At 38.2% G+C, this 14,304-nt stretch overlaps 1 protein-coding gene and 1 long non-coding RNA gene across 2 annotated transcripts; one reads left to right on the forward strand and one right to left on the reverse strand.

Annotated features, from left to right (window-relative positions):
• Positions 1 to 215: 215 nt before the first annotated feature.
• On the reverse strand, positions 216 to 3,244 carry LOC130718527 (uncharacterized). Its single transcript, XR_009012708.1, has 3 exons — positions 2,719 to 3,244; positions 1,129 to 1,907; positions 216 to 534 (listed from the first exon to the last, which is right to left on the reverse strand). It is a non-coding gene; the product is annotated as an uncharacterized LOC130718527 (long non-coding RNA).
• Positions 3,245 to 4,607: 1,363 nt separating this feature from the next.
• LOC130718533 (uncharacterized) lies at positions 4,608 to 7,750 on the forward strand. The gene is made up of 4 exons (XM_057569136.1): positions 4,608 to 5,755; positions 5,849 to 6,655; positions 6,745 to 6,878; positions 6,961 to 7,750. The coding sequence occupies exons 1-4, from the start codon at positions 5,011 to 5,013 to the stop codon at positions 7,438 to 7,440; spliced, it is 2,166 nt and encodes a 721-aa protein (XP_057425119.1). The 5' UTR covers positions 4,608 to 5,010; the 3' UTR covers positions 7,441 to 7,750.
• The last annotated feature ends 6,554 nt before the right edge of the window (positions 7,751 to 14,304 follow it).

The raw sequence follows: 14,304 nt of genomic DNA on the forward strand, positions 1-14,304 counted from the left end.
CTCCCTTTTGAGATGCTGCAAACATATTCATTTACACTCTTTTAGAATGTACTTGGCCCTATTGGTGATTCCAAACTGGACTAATTTGTTTTAATTCTTTCTGAGGCATTAGTTAATTTGCTTATGTTTCTTTCTACTTTGTAGCCTCATTGAAGCATGTGAAAAAAAGGAATGGAACCAAACAACACACAATGAAACTGCTTAGATATTAAAACTGACAAAATGAAGTCAATATAAATATAAGCACAATGATCAAAGCTCCAAGGCCAAATTACATCAGTTGAAATTAAGTTGCTTGTATGATGAACGATATCATTGCAACAAGAGAGCTTTAAGGAAAGTATGTACATATTGGGTGCATCAAAAGCGTATCAGTGTCCCATTATAAGAAAATAAACACTACTCAACAATGGCAAAGTGCATCAGCAGCCATTCCCACTAAGGTTCAGCTGTAATCGTAACATTACTCAACAATAGCAAAAGGGTCCTCCATATGTACTTTGCCATAGCAACTTATTTTTCAATCTTCTGCTCCTGAAAAATATAAAAGTTGAGGTTGTGAGTTACCAATCATAAATAAAAAATCAATGAATTGCTGAGAAAATGAACACAAAGAAATTATACTATGCAAATCATTCCAGAAAACTAGTATTCCAAGTTAGAAAGCACACACACACACACCGAACTTGCATTAAACTTCTCCCTTTTGAGCTACTGCAAACATATTCATTTACTCTCTTTTAGCATGTACTTGGCCCTGTTGGTGATCAAGATAATAGAAACACAGAATTCCACATGAATACAAACATAAATGACGGAATTCATGTTTTGTATATAACATGGATCATATGCATATACAAATACACAAAGTTCTTATCGAAGCATGTGTTTTGAGGAACATGAGCAAACAATTTTATGAGCATGTTGTGAGAAAAAGTGCAGCAAGTGACATGCATTGCAAAGTGAAAAGGTTGATGATTAATCAAAAGCATGAGGTGCTTTAACCACTCAACTTCGCTCCTCTTCTCGCCGATTAATAGAATCCTTACATGATCTAATGGATTATTATATAAACAGCAAGAGTAAGTAAAATATTGAGCAATTTAATGCCCCCAAAAGATGGATTACCTTCAAAGAAAGATAATCATTGTTGACTCAAATACGCCAATCCTTTCCTTCTTGAAAGAGCCATTGGAAAACCCAAATGCTACCAAGAGCAAAGCAGCTAATGATCTTGCTCAAATGGCTTGTATAAACGTTTTCTATAAAATTAAGACTATGCACTTTTATTGTTATATGTATGAAAGCTAGCCAAATGGAGTATATAAAATGACAACAATTGTAAGTATAACAGAGGTTTATCATAATATAAGCTACACCAGATATTTTTTGACTTTATTAACCTGAAAGTTTGACATTGATGCAAAATAGCAATGAATGACTTGATAACACTATTGAAAGGAGAGCTTTTCAATTTCCCTATGTTAGCTCTCATATGCATATCAATTCAAATAGAGAACAAATTGGGCATCAAAGGCTAGCAATCAAAAGCTTATCTTGATAGTGTAACTATATGAACATTTTTCTTGGTATAATTTATCAGTCACTCATATCTTTAAGGCTATTTGCATTGAAAGAACATTAGTCTGTATGTTCAAACCTGAAAAACAAAAAAGCATATATGTTTGTGAAAATGCAGTACAACCAGCTGGATTAAGATACCTCTCCTTATGTGCTTTCTGAAGCCATGAATAGTAGAGAGAAAAACTCTAGAATGTCCATAAAATCACCATGAACAGTGGAATCCCAATCTTACAAATAGTGGGTTTTTGATTGCCTAGTTGCTGCCCTGTTTTTAGGACTTACCTTCACTATTATACTTCTCCATATTGATCATTCTACATAATCTGTTCAATTCATAGAAACAAAATTATAAATCAAGTAAAATAGTTAGTAATACTCTATCAATGAAGACAAAGAAAAAAAAAGTGTAGCACCCAATAATGAATTAATATTATGCTACAGCAGTCCCGTGTTCAGTTTGCATACTTTACCCGTTTGTATTCTGTCTAAAGCATCATCTTTTGGTTTGCTCAATTATCACATTACCATAAATTTATTTTGTCTCTAAAGCATCATCTTTTCCAATTGGGTTGTCATCATATTGCCTAAAAATTTATTTTGTCTCTGTCTCAGGTCATAATTTCTGTGATTATGAGACAATAGATATGGAGAACTATTGGTGCTATGGAACAGTAAACACAATAAAATTTAAGAGTTTAGAGAGCCATGACTCATACATTACACAAACTTAACAATATTAGTATATGACTAATTTTCAGAAAGAAAACAAAATGTAACAATTGAGTCATGAATCTTTCTATTGCTCTGCTTCAAGTTTAGAGAAGTTAAGAAAGAAAGAACCTAATTTGGGTATGGAATATACTTGCTAAAGATTTTGTTAGGCCTCAAATGCTAAGTAAGAGTGATGGTGCAAAATCAAATCAAATCAGGAAAATGAGGCTGGGCAAAATTAGGGTACAAAATCTAGAAAAATTATACAGAGAATCAAGCAATTGTATTTGGGCAATCTTCACTTGAGATCTGGGCACGAATTTCTTTTCTAGAACCTCTTGCTGTTTGTCAAAAAATGAAAACTTTAACATCGACCTTTCTTGCATGTGTGATTCAGAAATTGAAATGGAATGGAAGTATTACCAAACTGGGTTTCGCGATGCTTGCGGCGGTTGAAGGTGGTGTTTGTCGGTTCTCCGGTGAATGAACATCGATTGAGTTTTTATAGCAACCATGGTGACCGATATTCAAGCTCAGATAGAGGGGCAATTACAGATCAAGCAACCGTCCTTCGCAATCTACATATGAATCTCCGGAAGATACATTACGGCTGTGGAAGATATGGGCAGCTGTTGAATCCGTACATGCTACTGATGAAGGAGATACCAGGGCTAGAAGGGAATCAGGAGTCTGGGTCAGAAAAGTGGTACTGATGAACAGTACTCGAAAATTAGAACGGTTATGTGCTCAAAAAAAGGGATGAACAGTGGCAGGAAATTCATTCTTAGACTTTAGGGGGATTAATTCAGGGGCAGTTCCAAGGACACAGAAATTGTTTCCAAATTGTTCTTGGGTTTTTTTGACAGGAAATTGTTCTTGTTTCCAAAATAAAGATGATAACTTTAATATTTAAAATTCGCTCAATAGGACTTTGAAGTAATTGTGAAAAGAAATGATATGTATCAAAAAAACATTCATTTTACGGTTTTTACCCTTCCCTTCAGGTTTAGCTACTAGTAGCAGTGTAGCACACTAGCACTAGAGATAGTTCCTCTTTTGTAGGAATTGAAGCTTGGGGGGCTTTATTTTTGGTCCTCCCATTACACTGGCATAGGAGCAAAGTTTGTACCGTTGAGAAAAACAAAGAAGTTGCTTGGTATATTTTGATTCCTTGATTTTAATTTTCCCCTTGACTTTGTATGTTGATTCTATCATCGTTATAGTGTCATTAATCATATATATTCTTGGAGGATGTTGCTTTGTTTTGTTTATGCAGCTGTTCTTATTTTACCAATTAGCACTTAAATATTGCATTCATATTGTTCATTTTTTATTTACATTGGTCAATTGATTCTACATTCTTTCTCGGTTTCACCCAACCTTATAGCCTAAGAAAATGTGCAATCAAACTTATGAGAGTGGTTTTGGGGTTATTCATTGTTTTTATGTTTCAAACTTTGTTAAGTTTGCCCAGATTTCACAAAAATCATGACTCCGCCACTGCCTACGCACGAGAGTTTGGTGTTGGCCTCAAGCGTAGGGGAGAGTACCTGCAAAAGATATTCTGACGCTCAATTTAGTGAATTAGGAAAGAGAGAATCCATAATTAGTCTTAGAAGGACTCAAGAAATGTTAATAATAAATAACATGTTACGTAAGTGAACGAAGAAATTTGTATTTATATGCTTGGTGTCTATGTTTAGAGATCAATCTCTGCAAGAGTAAGAGAAGTCATTTAGGTGGAGCTTATGGGCACGCGGTTGGCTTGGTGCTATCGTGCTTAAGTAATTTATTTTTACTTTTTGACAGACCGCTCGAGCACTTTGTTTGTTGAGCCAAGATGATCGTTTTTGAACCAGGTCACATAGGCCGGCCGCCATAATGATGTTTACTTAAGAACAAAATCTTGTAAACCAACCACACCATCATCAATCCGTATGACATTTAGAGCCGACCAAAACAGAACAGTTTCAAGCCAATGCTTTATTGCATACCTTTTAGTAAAAAAAAAAAAAAATTTGAAACTAGTTAGTTGATCTGCATGACATTAGTGCAAAAAGCAAAACCAATTGTTTTTAAAGGATTTACCTCATTAATTGTTTTTTCATCTCAAATGAGAAATAGCTCATCATATCATCATTCTTTATTAAACATAATTTTTTTTTTTGTCTTGACCAAGGTATCCCACAGCCAACAGCCGTGAGACTAATCCCTCGCCCCACGATCAGTGCACTAAGCGGTAGGGGCTGGCCAAGGATTAAACAGAATTTGAACAAAGGAAATAATTGATAACATAATTTTACAGAATATTTTGTAACAATGAATCCTTCTATTATTTATGGAAACAATTGACAATTTTTTTATACAATAAATTAAACGCTTTTAATTTTCCAGGTATGAAATTTCGCGCGCGCAACATATATTAAATCTCGCGGGCTTTTCTTCTCCCATCTTCTTCGTCTCTACCAACTCCCGCTTCAAAATCCGCCATAACCGCTATATCGCCGCCACGCCAAATCGCGCCATTGCGGCCGCTACGCTACACCTCGGAGTGAAATCCCAATTTTGCCTTTCCATTTTGCGTTTGCTACTCCTTCCGCATCCGAAACATTTCTAGGGTTTCATACCGTTCTCCCTCAGTATAAAACCCTCTGCACCCTCTCTGCGTCAGAAACATTTTTAGGGTTTCAGCCCCTTTTGCAGCTTCACGCGACAATGGGGGATGTCAATGTTTGCCATGAATGTTTGCCGAAGTTTCTGAAGAAGAAGAAGAAAATGGCTGACGCTGATGATGTGTGCAGTTCTGAGTTGCGGCAAGAGCGCGATGACGAAGAAGAAGAAGAAGAAGAAGTGCAATCGATACTCAATTCCGGAAGCAGAAAAAGAGCCGCGTCGTCGAGCGATGCTGCTGCTACAACTGTGTTTAAGGCCAAGAAAGGTAAAATTGGTAAGAGCTTAACTGTGTTTAGTGAAGAAAGTGTAAATGATGTTTCTAATGAAGATGCAAGGGCTAGGGTTACGCAGATTATAGCTCGATTTTTTTATATGAATGGAATAGCTTTAAATCTTGCGGAATCAGATAGCTTCAATGATATGGTTTGTGCTATTGGAAACTATGGTCCCGGCTTAGAGATTCCTAGCTATCATGAGATGAGAGTTCCACTGTTAAAGAATGAGCTGAAGGAAACTAAGGAGTGGGTGAAGGGTCACGAGGAAGATTGGCCGAAATTCGGATGTACCATTATGGTGGATGCATGTACAGATAAGAAGAATAGGACCTTGATGAATTTGAGGTTGAATTGTAGATCTGAGACTGTGTTTGTAAAGAGCGTTGATGCTTCTGCGTATATGGAGACTGGGGATAAACTATTTGAATTGTTGGATAGTTTTGTAGAGGAGATTGGGGAAAAGAATGTTGTTCAAGTGATAACTGACCACAGCGACAAATATGAATTGGCTGGTAAGAAATAAGATTATCTAGTTTCTAAATTTAATTGTTGGATTGTTAATTACTTGCTTTGATATTGAAGTTTTTCGTTTAATTTGGTCCTAGGTAAATTATTACAAGCCAAAAGAGCAAATCTTTATTGGACTCCAAATGCTCCGTGTTGTGTGGATTTGATGTTACAAGACATTGGAAGGATTCCTCGAGTTAAAAGGACAATACAAAGAGGTATCACTCTTGTAGGCTTTATTTACAGCAACTCATCGTCCTTGAACATGTTGATGAAGTTCACAAAGAAAATAGAATTGGTTAGGCAAGGAGTCACAAGGTTTGCTACAACAGTTCTTACATTGCAAAGGCTGTACAAACAAAAAAGCAATCTCAAAAAGATGTTCACTTCTGATGAATGGTTGAGCTCGAATAGGTTTAAGGATGATAAGGGGAAAAGGGCAACAAACATTGTACTCATGCCTAGATTTTGGAAAGATGTTGTTTATTCTCTTAAAGTTATGGGGCCTGTTGCGCATGCTCTTAGGGTAGTTTGTAATGAAAAAAATCCTGGGATGGGTCATATATATCAAGTAATGAATAGTGCTAAGGAAGCTATTCAACAATCCTTCAATGGAAATGAAGACGAGTACAAGGACATTTTTGCTATTATCGACAAAAGGTGGGAATGCCAGCTTCACCATCCATTGCATGCAGCAGGCTATTTTCTCAACCCAGAGTTCTTCTATGGCAATCCACAAATTAAATGTGATGCAGAAGTGTTGGAAGAACTTTTTGAATGCATGGAGAGGCTGATACCAACTGACAAAGAGTTTGGTAATTTAGCAAATGAGTTGGCATCATATATGAGCGGTGAAGGAATCTTTGGTTCCAAAGAGGCTAAAAGCAGTCTCGGTTTTGATCCTAGTAAGTAAGAGTGCTTTTCATGAAAGTTTAATTACACAGGTACATGAAATTCATGTAAATAATAATGCTCATTGATTATTGCATTACAGGTTCGTGGTGGGAGAGTTATGGATCATCTACTCCAAATTTGCAAGCGTTTGCCATTAAAGTGTTGAACTTGACTTGTCATGCATATGGATGTGATGCATTTGGATGTGAGCGTAACTGGAATATATTTGAGAATGTAAGTAGATATTGAACTATTCTACTTAATAGATTTTCATGTAGTGACTGTGAAACTAACCTCTCTGCAAATTATACTATAGATTCATTTTAAGAAGAGAAGCAAGCTTGAGCAGCAAAAGTTGGAAGACTTGGTCTTCATTAAGTGTAACCAAGATCTTAAAGAACGTTTTCACTACTATGATATCCCTGATCCCCTTCTCTTGAATGACATTGATTATAGTAATGAGTGGCTGGTGGGAGAAATGAGTGAAGATGGAGAAACTAATAAAGAGGAGTTGGTTTTTAATGATGATACTTTTACTTGGGGAGCTGTTCCTCACGTGGTTGGGGTAGGTGAGCCTGAAACACTCACTAAGTGGCAAGCAAGATTGAAGAACAAAGAAACTTCAAGGCCTTCCAGCTCTAGGGCAAGGGATATTATAGCAGATGCAGAGGAAGAAGTTACATATGATGTAGAAATCGAAGAGGAAGATGAAGCAGCGATCAACAAGTATATATATGAAGAAATGTATAAAGATGATGAGAGCTCAGAAGAGCAGGGAGATAATGAGTTTTATTGAGGACTAAGAAGAATTGTTGCTTATGTTTATTGTTCGAAGTGTTGAATCTTTATTTTATGCCTTAGAGGCTTAAGCATATTTAGGATTTGGTGTTCTACTCTTTATTTTGTTCTCTTGTTGTGGTAATTGATTTAATGTTTTTAGTTGTGTCTTACATTGATGGTTGATGATTTTACCTTTTGATTATTAATGTTATATCTTCAATTTTAAGTACTTTTAGAGTACTGAGCATTCATTTATGAGTAATATAAATTGTTTGCTGTGTATCACCTATCTTTCATATAGTGGCTGCTTGGCAATCAGCTATACAAATATAGACTAGTGTTTTAAAGGCCAGCCGCTTCCCACTACTTTCTAAGATTAGCTACTTACTTGCTGCGTAATGTACTATTGCTGATTATGGGTTCTTCCAATTTCTGATGAGCTTCTTGTTACTCATTGCCTTCTTGCAGTTCAATGTATGACTTCTATTAAGCAATGTCTGTTCGATGCACTAAGCAATTTTAATTGGTTAATTATCATAGATATTGAAATGGATGGAAAACAAAAAGAATTTGCGTACGGTCCTGGATGATCATGCCATGGAGTTGGAGTTGATCATTAAAACTTATGGTCTTAGAAATCTACCTGACTCAGCTGCAAAGAAAGCTGTCTGTCTCCCACTTTTGCGTGCCTGTGTAAGAGATAGGGACTCTAGTTAAACTGAGACTTTCATGGTGAAGCTCTATGAACTGGGGCTGTGGTGAGCCCTCACCCATTTAATGAGATGATGGTACTTTATATTGCCACATGTGAGTACAGGAAGGTGCCCACTATCAAATTGGTCGAGTGGAGCCCCTTGCTCTTCCCCTGCCACTGGAGCTGTCTTCACCGGCGTCCATTACAGCCTTTCCACTGGCGAGGTTGCAGCAGCACCAAGGTGATAATGTTCGAGTCTTCAAGGTCTTCTTCATAAAGTCAAGTATTTTCTCCTTATTTATTTTGATTTACTAATTTGATAATGGTTTTTTGCATCAATTGTTGTTTATTTTGTGTCTTTGTTTAATGGACTGAGTTTTGTTCTTAGAACTTTAATAATACTTCCTCCGGTCCTATTTATAAGCAACAAAAAAAAAATTCACATAGTTTAAGAAATGTAGTTAAACTAGATAAAATGCATTAAATTTGTCTTGAATCAAAATAAACTTCCAAAATTACCCTTTGTTATTAGTGTTGGAAAGTGGGAAAGAGAGAGAATAATTAATGAGACACATTTTACAAGTTAGAATTAATAAGGGCATCATTGGAAAAAATTAATTAATATAGCTCAAACTTTCATTTGGTTCTTATAAAAAGGATCAAAATTTTTCTTCTCTTTCATGCTTATAAATAGGACCGGAGGGAGTATTAAACTTGTCATTTGCATAAGGATTGGATAGAGATATTTACTCTTGATGATTGATTGCAGCCTGCAGACCTTATTAGAGCAGACAACTGACTGGTTTAGGAAAGCACTGTCTGTTGAGCCTATGAAGTGGAACTTGTGGTGGAAACAAGATGGAGGGGGTATGATTTTTAATTTCCAAAAAGTTGGTGATATTCTGTTGACTACTTCACTTTTATTTCCCGCTTTAAACAATTAGTTATAATTTTGACCAAAAAAAAAACAATTAGTTATACTTTTATATATTTGAAATTTGAATACAACTGCTGCAAATTTTGTTGCAGAGTTTGAGATGATTTTTTTACAAACCCGTTTCTAAATGCCAGTGTTTGCACTAATAGGGGATTGTGATGATGTTGTTCATCTCTGCCCTATGGACGGAGAAGATTTTCTCACTTCACTTTCTAATTTATGTTTATCTCTCTTTTCTCTGTATCTCATTTCCACTATGGATGAAATTTTATCTAATATAGTTTATTGAGTGACATTTTATTTTTCTGATAATCGTAACAAGACTATGATGAATGGAGAAGATTTTTCAATTTACTACGTTTTAATAACAATCTCAATTTGTTTTTATCAAAGAATCTGTTTTTTTTAAAGAGAATCTGTTTTTTATTAAGCACCAACTTTTGAATATGTTTCAAAGGCTGCTTGGGGTTTGGAATTCCAAGTAAATCCATCTTTTTTGGTGAGTTCCGTGAGGGGTCGTGCTATTTTACCATAATCTCGAACAAACTTGCGGTAGTAGCATGTGATTCCCAGGAATCCACGAACTCCCTTGACATTCTTGGGTGTTGGCCAGTTTGTTATGCTCTGTATTTTCTCAGGATCCATAGCTACCCCTTCCTGAGAAACCACGTGCCCCAAATATTCCACTGAGAGTTGAGCAAAAGAGCACTTCTTTTGGTTTGCTACCAATCGTTGTTCTCTCAATGTCTCCAACACCTTGGTTAAATGACTCAAGTGTGAGGCCCAATCCACATTGTATACCAAAATGTCGTCAAAAAATACCAAAACATATTGGCGGAGCATGCTTCGGAATACTTCATTCATTAGCGCTTGAAACGTTGAGGGCGCATTCATTAACCCAAAGGGCATTACCAGATACTCGTAACGGCCCTCGTGAGTGCGGAACACAGTCTTGTGTATATCTTCTTCTTTCACCAAGACCTGATGATAACCGGATTTCAAATCCAGTTTAGAATAATAGAGAGCCCCATGCAATTCATCTAGCAATTCCTCAATCACTGGGATCAGGAACTTATCTGGTATTGTTGCCTTGGTCAACTCCTGGTAATCGACGCACATTCTCCACGAGCCATCCTTTTTCTTGACAAGGATTACTGGGCTGGAGAAAGCACTCTGATTATCCCAGATTGCAACATCTCTCTGACTTGCTTCTCTATCTCATCCTTGTGATGGTGAGAATATCGATAGGGTCTTACATTTACTGGCCCTTGCCCTGCTACCAAAGTTATCCGGTGCTCCTTTTGCCGTTTCGGTGGTAACCTAATGCAAAAACATCCACATAATCACTTAACAGGGCAGCCAACTGGTGCTCCTGTATCTAAGTAAGTTTCAATTGTTTTTTCCAGAGATGCCATGCTAGCCTTGGAGCTTATCAGAGAAGCCAAAGAGCACTCCGCTTGACCCGAATGATCTTGCCCAAATACACTTGGCAAAGCTCCTTTTGTGTCTTGTGAATAATCTCTTCCCTGTAGAGAAATACATTTCCTCTTCTCCTGGAATTTCATCATTTGTTTTCCCTAGTGAACTTTCATTTCAACCAAGGTACCAAGCTAAGCTATCCCCAACACCAAATCGAGTTCTCCCCGATCGAACAAATAGGTCTACTGAAGTAGTATAGTCACCTATCTGTACCTCCAAATCCTTACAAGTACCAGTTGTAATGGCTTTGTGGCCATCTCCTAAACGAATCCGCAGTTCAAGGGTGGGCTGAACATGCCATCCCATTTCCTCCACCACGCGTCTGAACACAAAGTTGTGGGTTGCTCCGCTATCCACCAAAATCACGACGGGAACTTCGTCGATAGATCCTTGGAGCTTCATGGTGTGGGTTTGGATTGGTTCAGTACCCGTCATCATGATGCTGCAAGCTCCATCAACCTCGGGTTCCTTCGCTTCTGCCTCTGTTTCCGATTCCTCTCCCCCATCCTCTGATTCGTCAATCAACATGATCCTGAGTTGCTTGTGAGTGAATTGGTGTAGACGGTGATACTTCCCTCCACACTTAAAGCACAAGCCCTTTTGTCGACGATCCAACAACTCTTGGTACGGGAGATGGCGAAGGCCTCTATCACGAGGAGGTGTGCGTGGGTTCGCCTTTTCGTTGCGCCGCTCACCTTTGTCTTCGCGATTCTTTATCATGACCCAGCCTTTGGCCGGTGCTTGACCCGGAACCAACAGACGAATGGTGGGCCGAAAGGTTATACGAACCCGACCCGGAGCCCAAACGATTGACCCCTCCTCCCGGTCCAAGAGCATCCTGGGCCATGGAGCTCCGTTTCCACTGCCCTTGCCAAAGGAATCAGACGAGAACGAGGTAAAGCCACTAATGTTCTCAGACTTCGAACTAGAGCTCGTATGTCCTCACCAAGACCATGGATGAAATACCCAAAGAATTGCTCATCTGGGAGGTTGGGTGTTTGCGACAACAGACGCTCGAATTCCAGCACGTACTCATCGACAGTGCCTTTCTGCTGAAGATCGGAGAGTTTTTCAAACATATCTCATTTGCTTGCAGATCCATACCTTTCCAGCAACTCGTTTGTGAGTCTTTCCCAAGTGAAACCTGGGTCCAAATGCTATAAGGAATTGAAATAGTGGATGGTTGAACCTTCCATACACAAATGTGCGAGGTTAACCTTGACCTTAGGGCACGTTCCCATGACGTGAAAATAGACTTCTCATCGTGCGATCCAACCCACTGGGTCCTCGCCATTGAACAGTGGAAGCTCTACTTTCTTTGCGGTTTTCGAAACTCATCCAGCAATCCTCCGTCCAACTTAGTCCAGCCAGAGACGCCGGAAGGACTTCCTTCCTCAGCCCCTGTTTTGATTGGGGTGTCATTGTTTCGAACACTCCCAGCATCATCCCTCTCCTGTTGTTACTTGGAAATGTTCAAGGCCAGCAGATCAAGAAATTGAGCTTGATGATTTTCCGCTCGCTCCTGCATCGTAACCAGGGTGGTTTGCATGTTTGCTACTTCGTGTTCCAGGGCTGCAACTTTCTCCTCCATTTTCTTTGGTGGCATGCTTCGTTGCTCTGTATCGATCTCCTTTCATTGGTAACCCCTTCGATTGGATCCAACAGATCAGACCAATTTGATGCAAACTAATATAACAGTAAGCAGGGAAAGTAAGAGATGAAGGAAAATGATTGATTTGATTAATGGAAAATAGAAGAGGATAACAGTAGTCACTACTACTCCAGAGCTAAGCTCCTATAGAGAAAACATACTTTCTCTATTCTCTATTACAATAAGCTAATTCTCATGTACCTCTCACTAGCTAACAGAATTCCCCTTTATACACCTATTCCCCTGATTCCCGTAACTAACTCTCTCTAGCATCTTTTCCTCACTCTGCCAACTCACTCTCTTTTTAGGTGCTTCCTTTCTTTCCCCTTCTAACATACACACGCCACACCTTGGGCCTAGGATTAGTTATGTCAGCCCATTCCTGACTTCGGAGTCTATCAAACGAACAACCCTTTTTAACAAAATTTATGCAAAATCTTGTTATTGATTCTAGTATTTAATTAATTAAAACTTCATTTTATCAAATCAGTTAAATTAGCCTACCAAGTTCCTTTTTAAAAAAAGTCTGCCTACCAAGTCTTTTTTTTAACAGAATTAACCTACCAAGTTACTTTAATAAAATATTAAAACTGTCTTTGATAAAAAAAAAAAATTCGATGCATCTATAAAAATATATATTAAAACTGAAATGATCGAATTTGATAAGTTAGGGTCAAAGTTTAACAAATTGAAATTCGTCTAAGGCATATGCACCAGTTTAAGACTAAGAACTGTTTAAGGCATATGCACCACTTTAAGGCTAATTACTTCTCTGCCAAATTATGATGTTATCTGTTTCAAGATTCTGTTATTAACTAATAGAATTGATTATCGTCGTAACGTGTAATCGAATCCTTTACCGTTGTGACTACCTGGCCTCAGTTTTATGAATACTTAAATACACAAATTTCCATTCATCGCTTTCATTTTCTCTCGTTCTCAATATTCACATGTCACCTACCTACATTATGACTGTGCTTTTAGAGGAAAATTGGTGGATGTGTCTGGGACTTTTGATCTGATTCAGTGGCGCTCTTGGCAATGGAATAAAGCTAACCTAAAAGGTTTTAGCTTCTCTTTTTATGAATGGTTTGCCTATCCTTCCTTATGTGTTGCTGGTATGTGAAACAGGAAATTCTGAGGTGGTTGCAGGGTGGGGATTTTGCTGGTACGGATGCTAAAATAGCAGCATGGTGACGTGTTGGCAATTGGACATTTGACTGAACTTGGTGGTGTACAATTGATTGAGAGCTCTCAGCATTGTATTCATTTTGTGTTTATTTGCCTGATGTCTGGCTTTCTATTTGGTTGTCCTGTTTTATTTTTCTCTATTTGTAGTGCACTCTATTTGTATTATGGGTTGTGGTACCCCTTGTACCTCTATTTATAATACACATTTGGCTTATCAAAAAAAACCTACCTACATTATCCTCTGTTTCTGAAACTCGTTTCCAGTTTTCTTTCATTATCCTCTGTTTTCTGAAACTTGTTTCCAATATTCTCTCTGTTTGTTCTCATTGAATCACGGATCCTGAACCACCGATTGATTCTTCCAAGAATTCTGAACCACCGATTGATTCTTCCAAGAATCTTGAACCACCGATTGATTTGATGAAGAATACACTGGGTCCCATTACTCATCCAGAAGCGTCTTTCACCCTTTATTTTTCTCCTGTCACATTGACAGAGGACAATTTCCTCCTATGGCGTTTGCATGTTGATGCGTTTATCAAAGGACATGGGTTACACTCTGTTTGGGTAACTGAACCAGTGCATGCATTTCTCGCGGTGAAGGATCAAGCCACCTTGCGCGCCGAGTATTTCCGCCATCAGGAACAAGACAACATGTTGCGGCAGTGGCTTCTATCAACGCTATCTGAGTCAATCATCTAGGGGTGGCAATATGGGTTGGCGGGCCGGGCTTAACTCGTGACTAACCCGCCGAAATGCGGGTTGGGTTGGGCTAGCCCACTTTTGGTATTTGGGTTTCAAGTCTCAACCCAACCCAAATTTTGGCAGGACGGTGGGTTGATGAGCTAGCCCACTTAGAAAATGTAGTTAAATAAAAAAAATGTGCAGTGATGAATTTTAAGAAATCTTTCACTTTTCATATGTTGGC

The sequence above is a fragment of the Lotus japonicus genome, chromosome 1 (assembly GCF_012489685.1).
Source record: "Lotus japonicus ecotype B-129 chromosome 1, LjGifu_v1.2".
Taxonomy (NCBI): Eukaryota; Viridiplantae; Streptophyta; class Magnoliopsida; order Fabales; family Fabaceae; genus Lotus; species Lotus japonicus.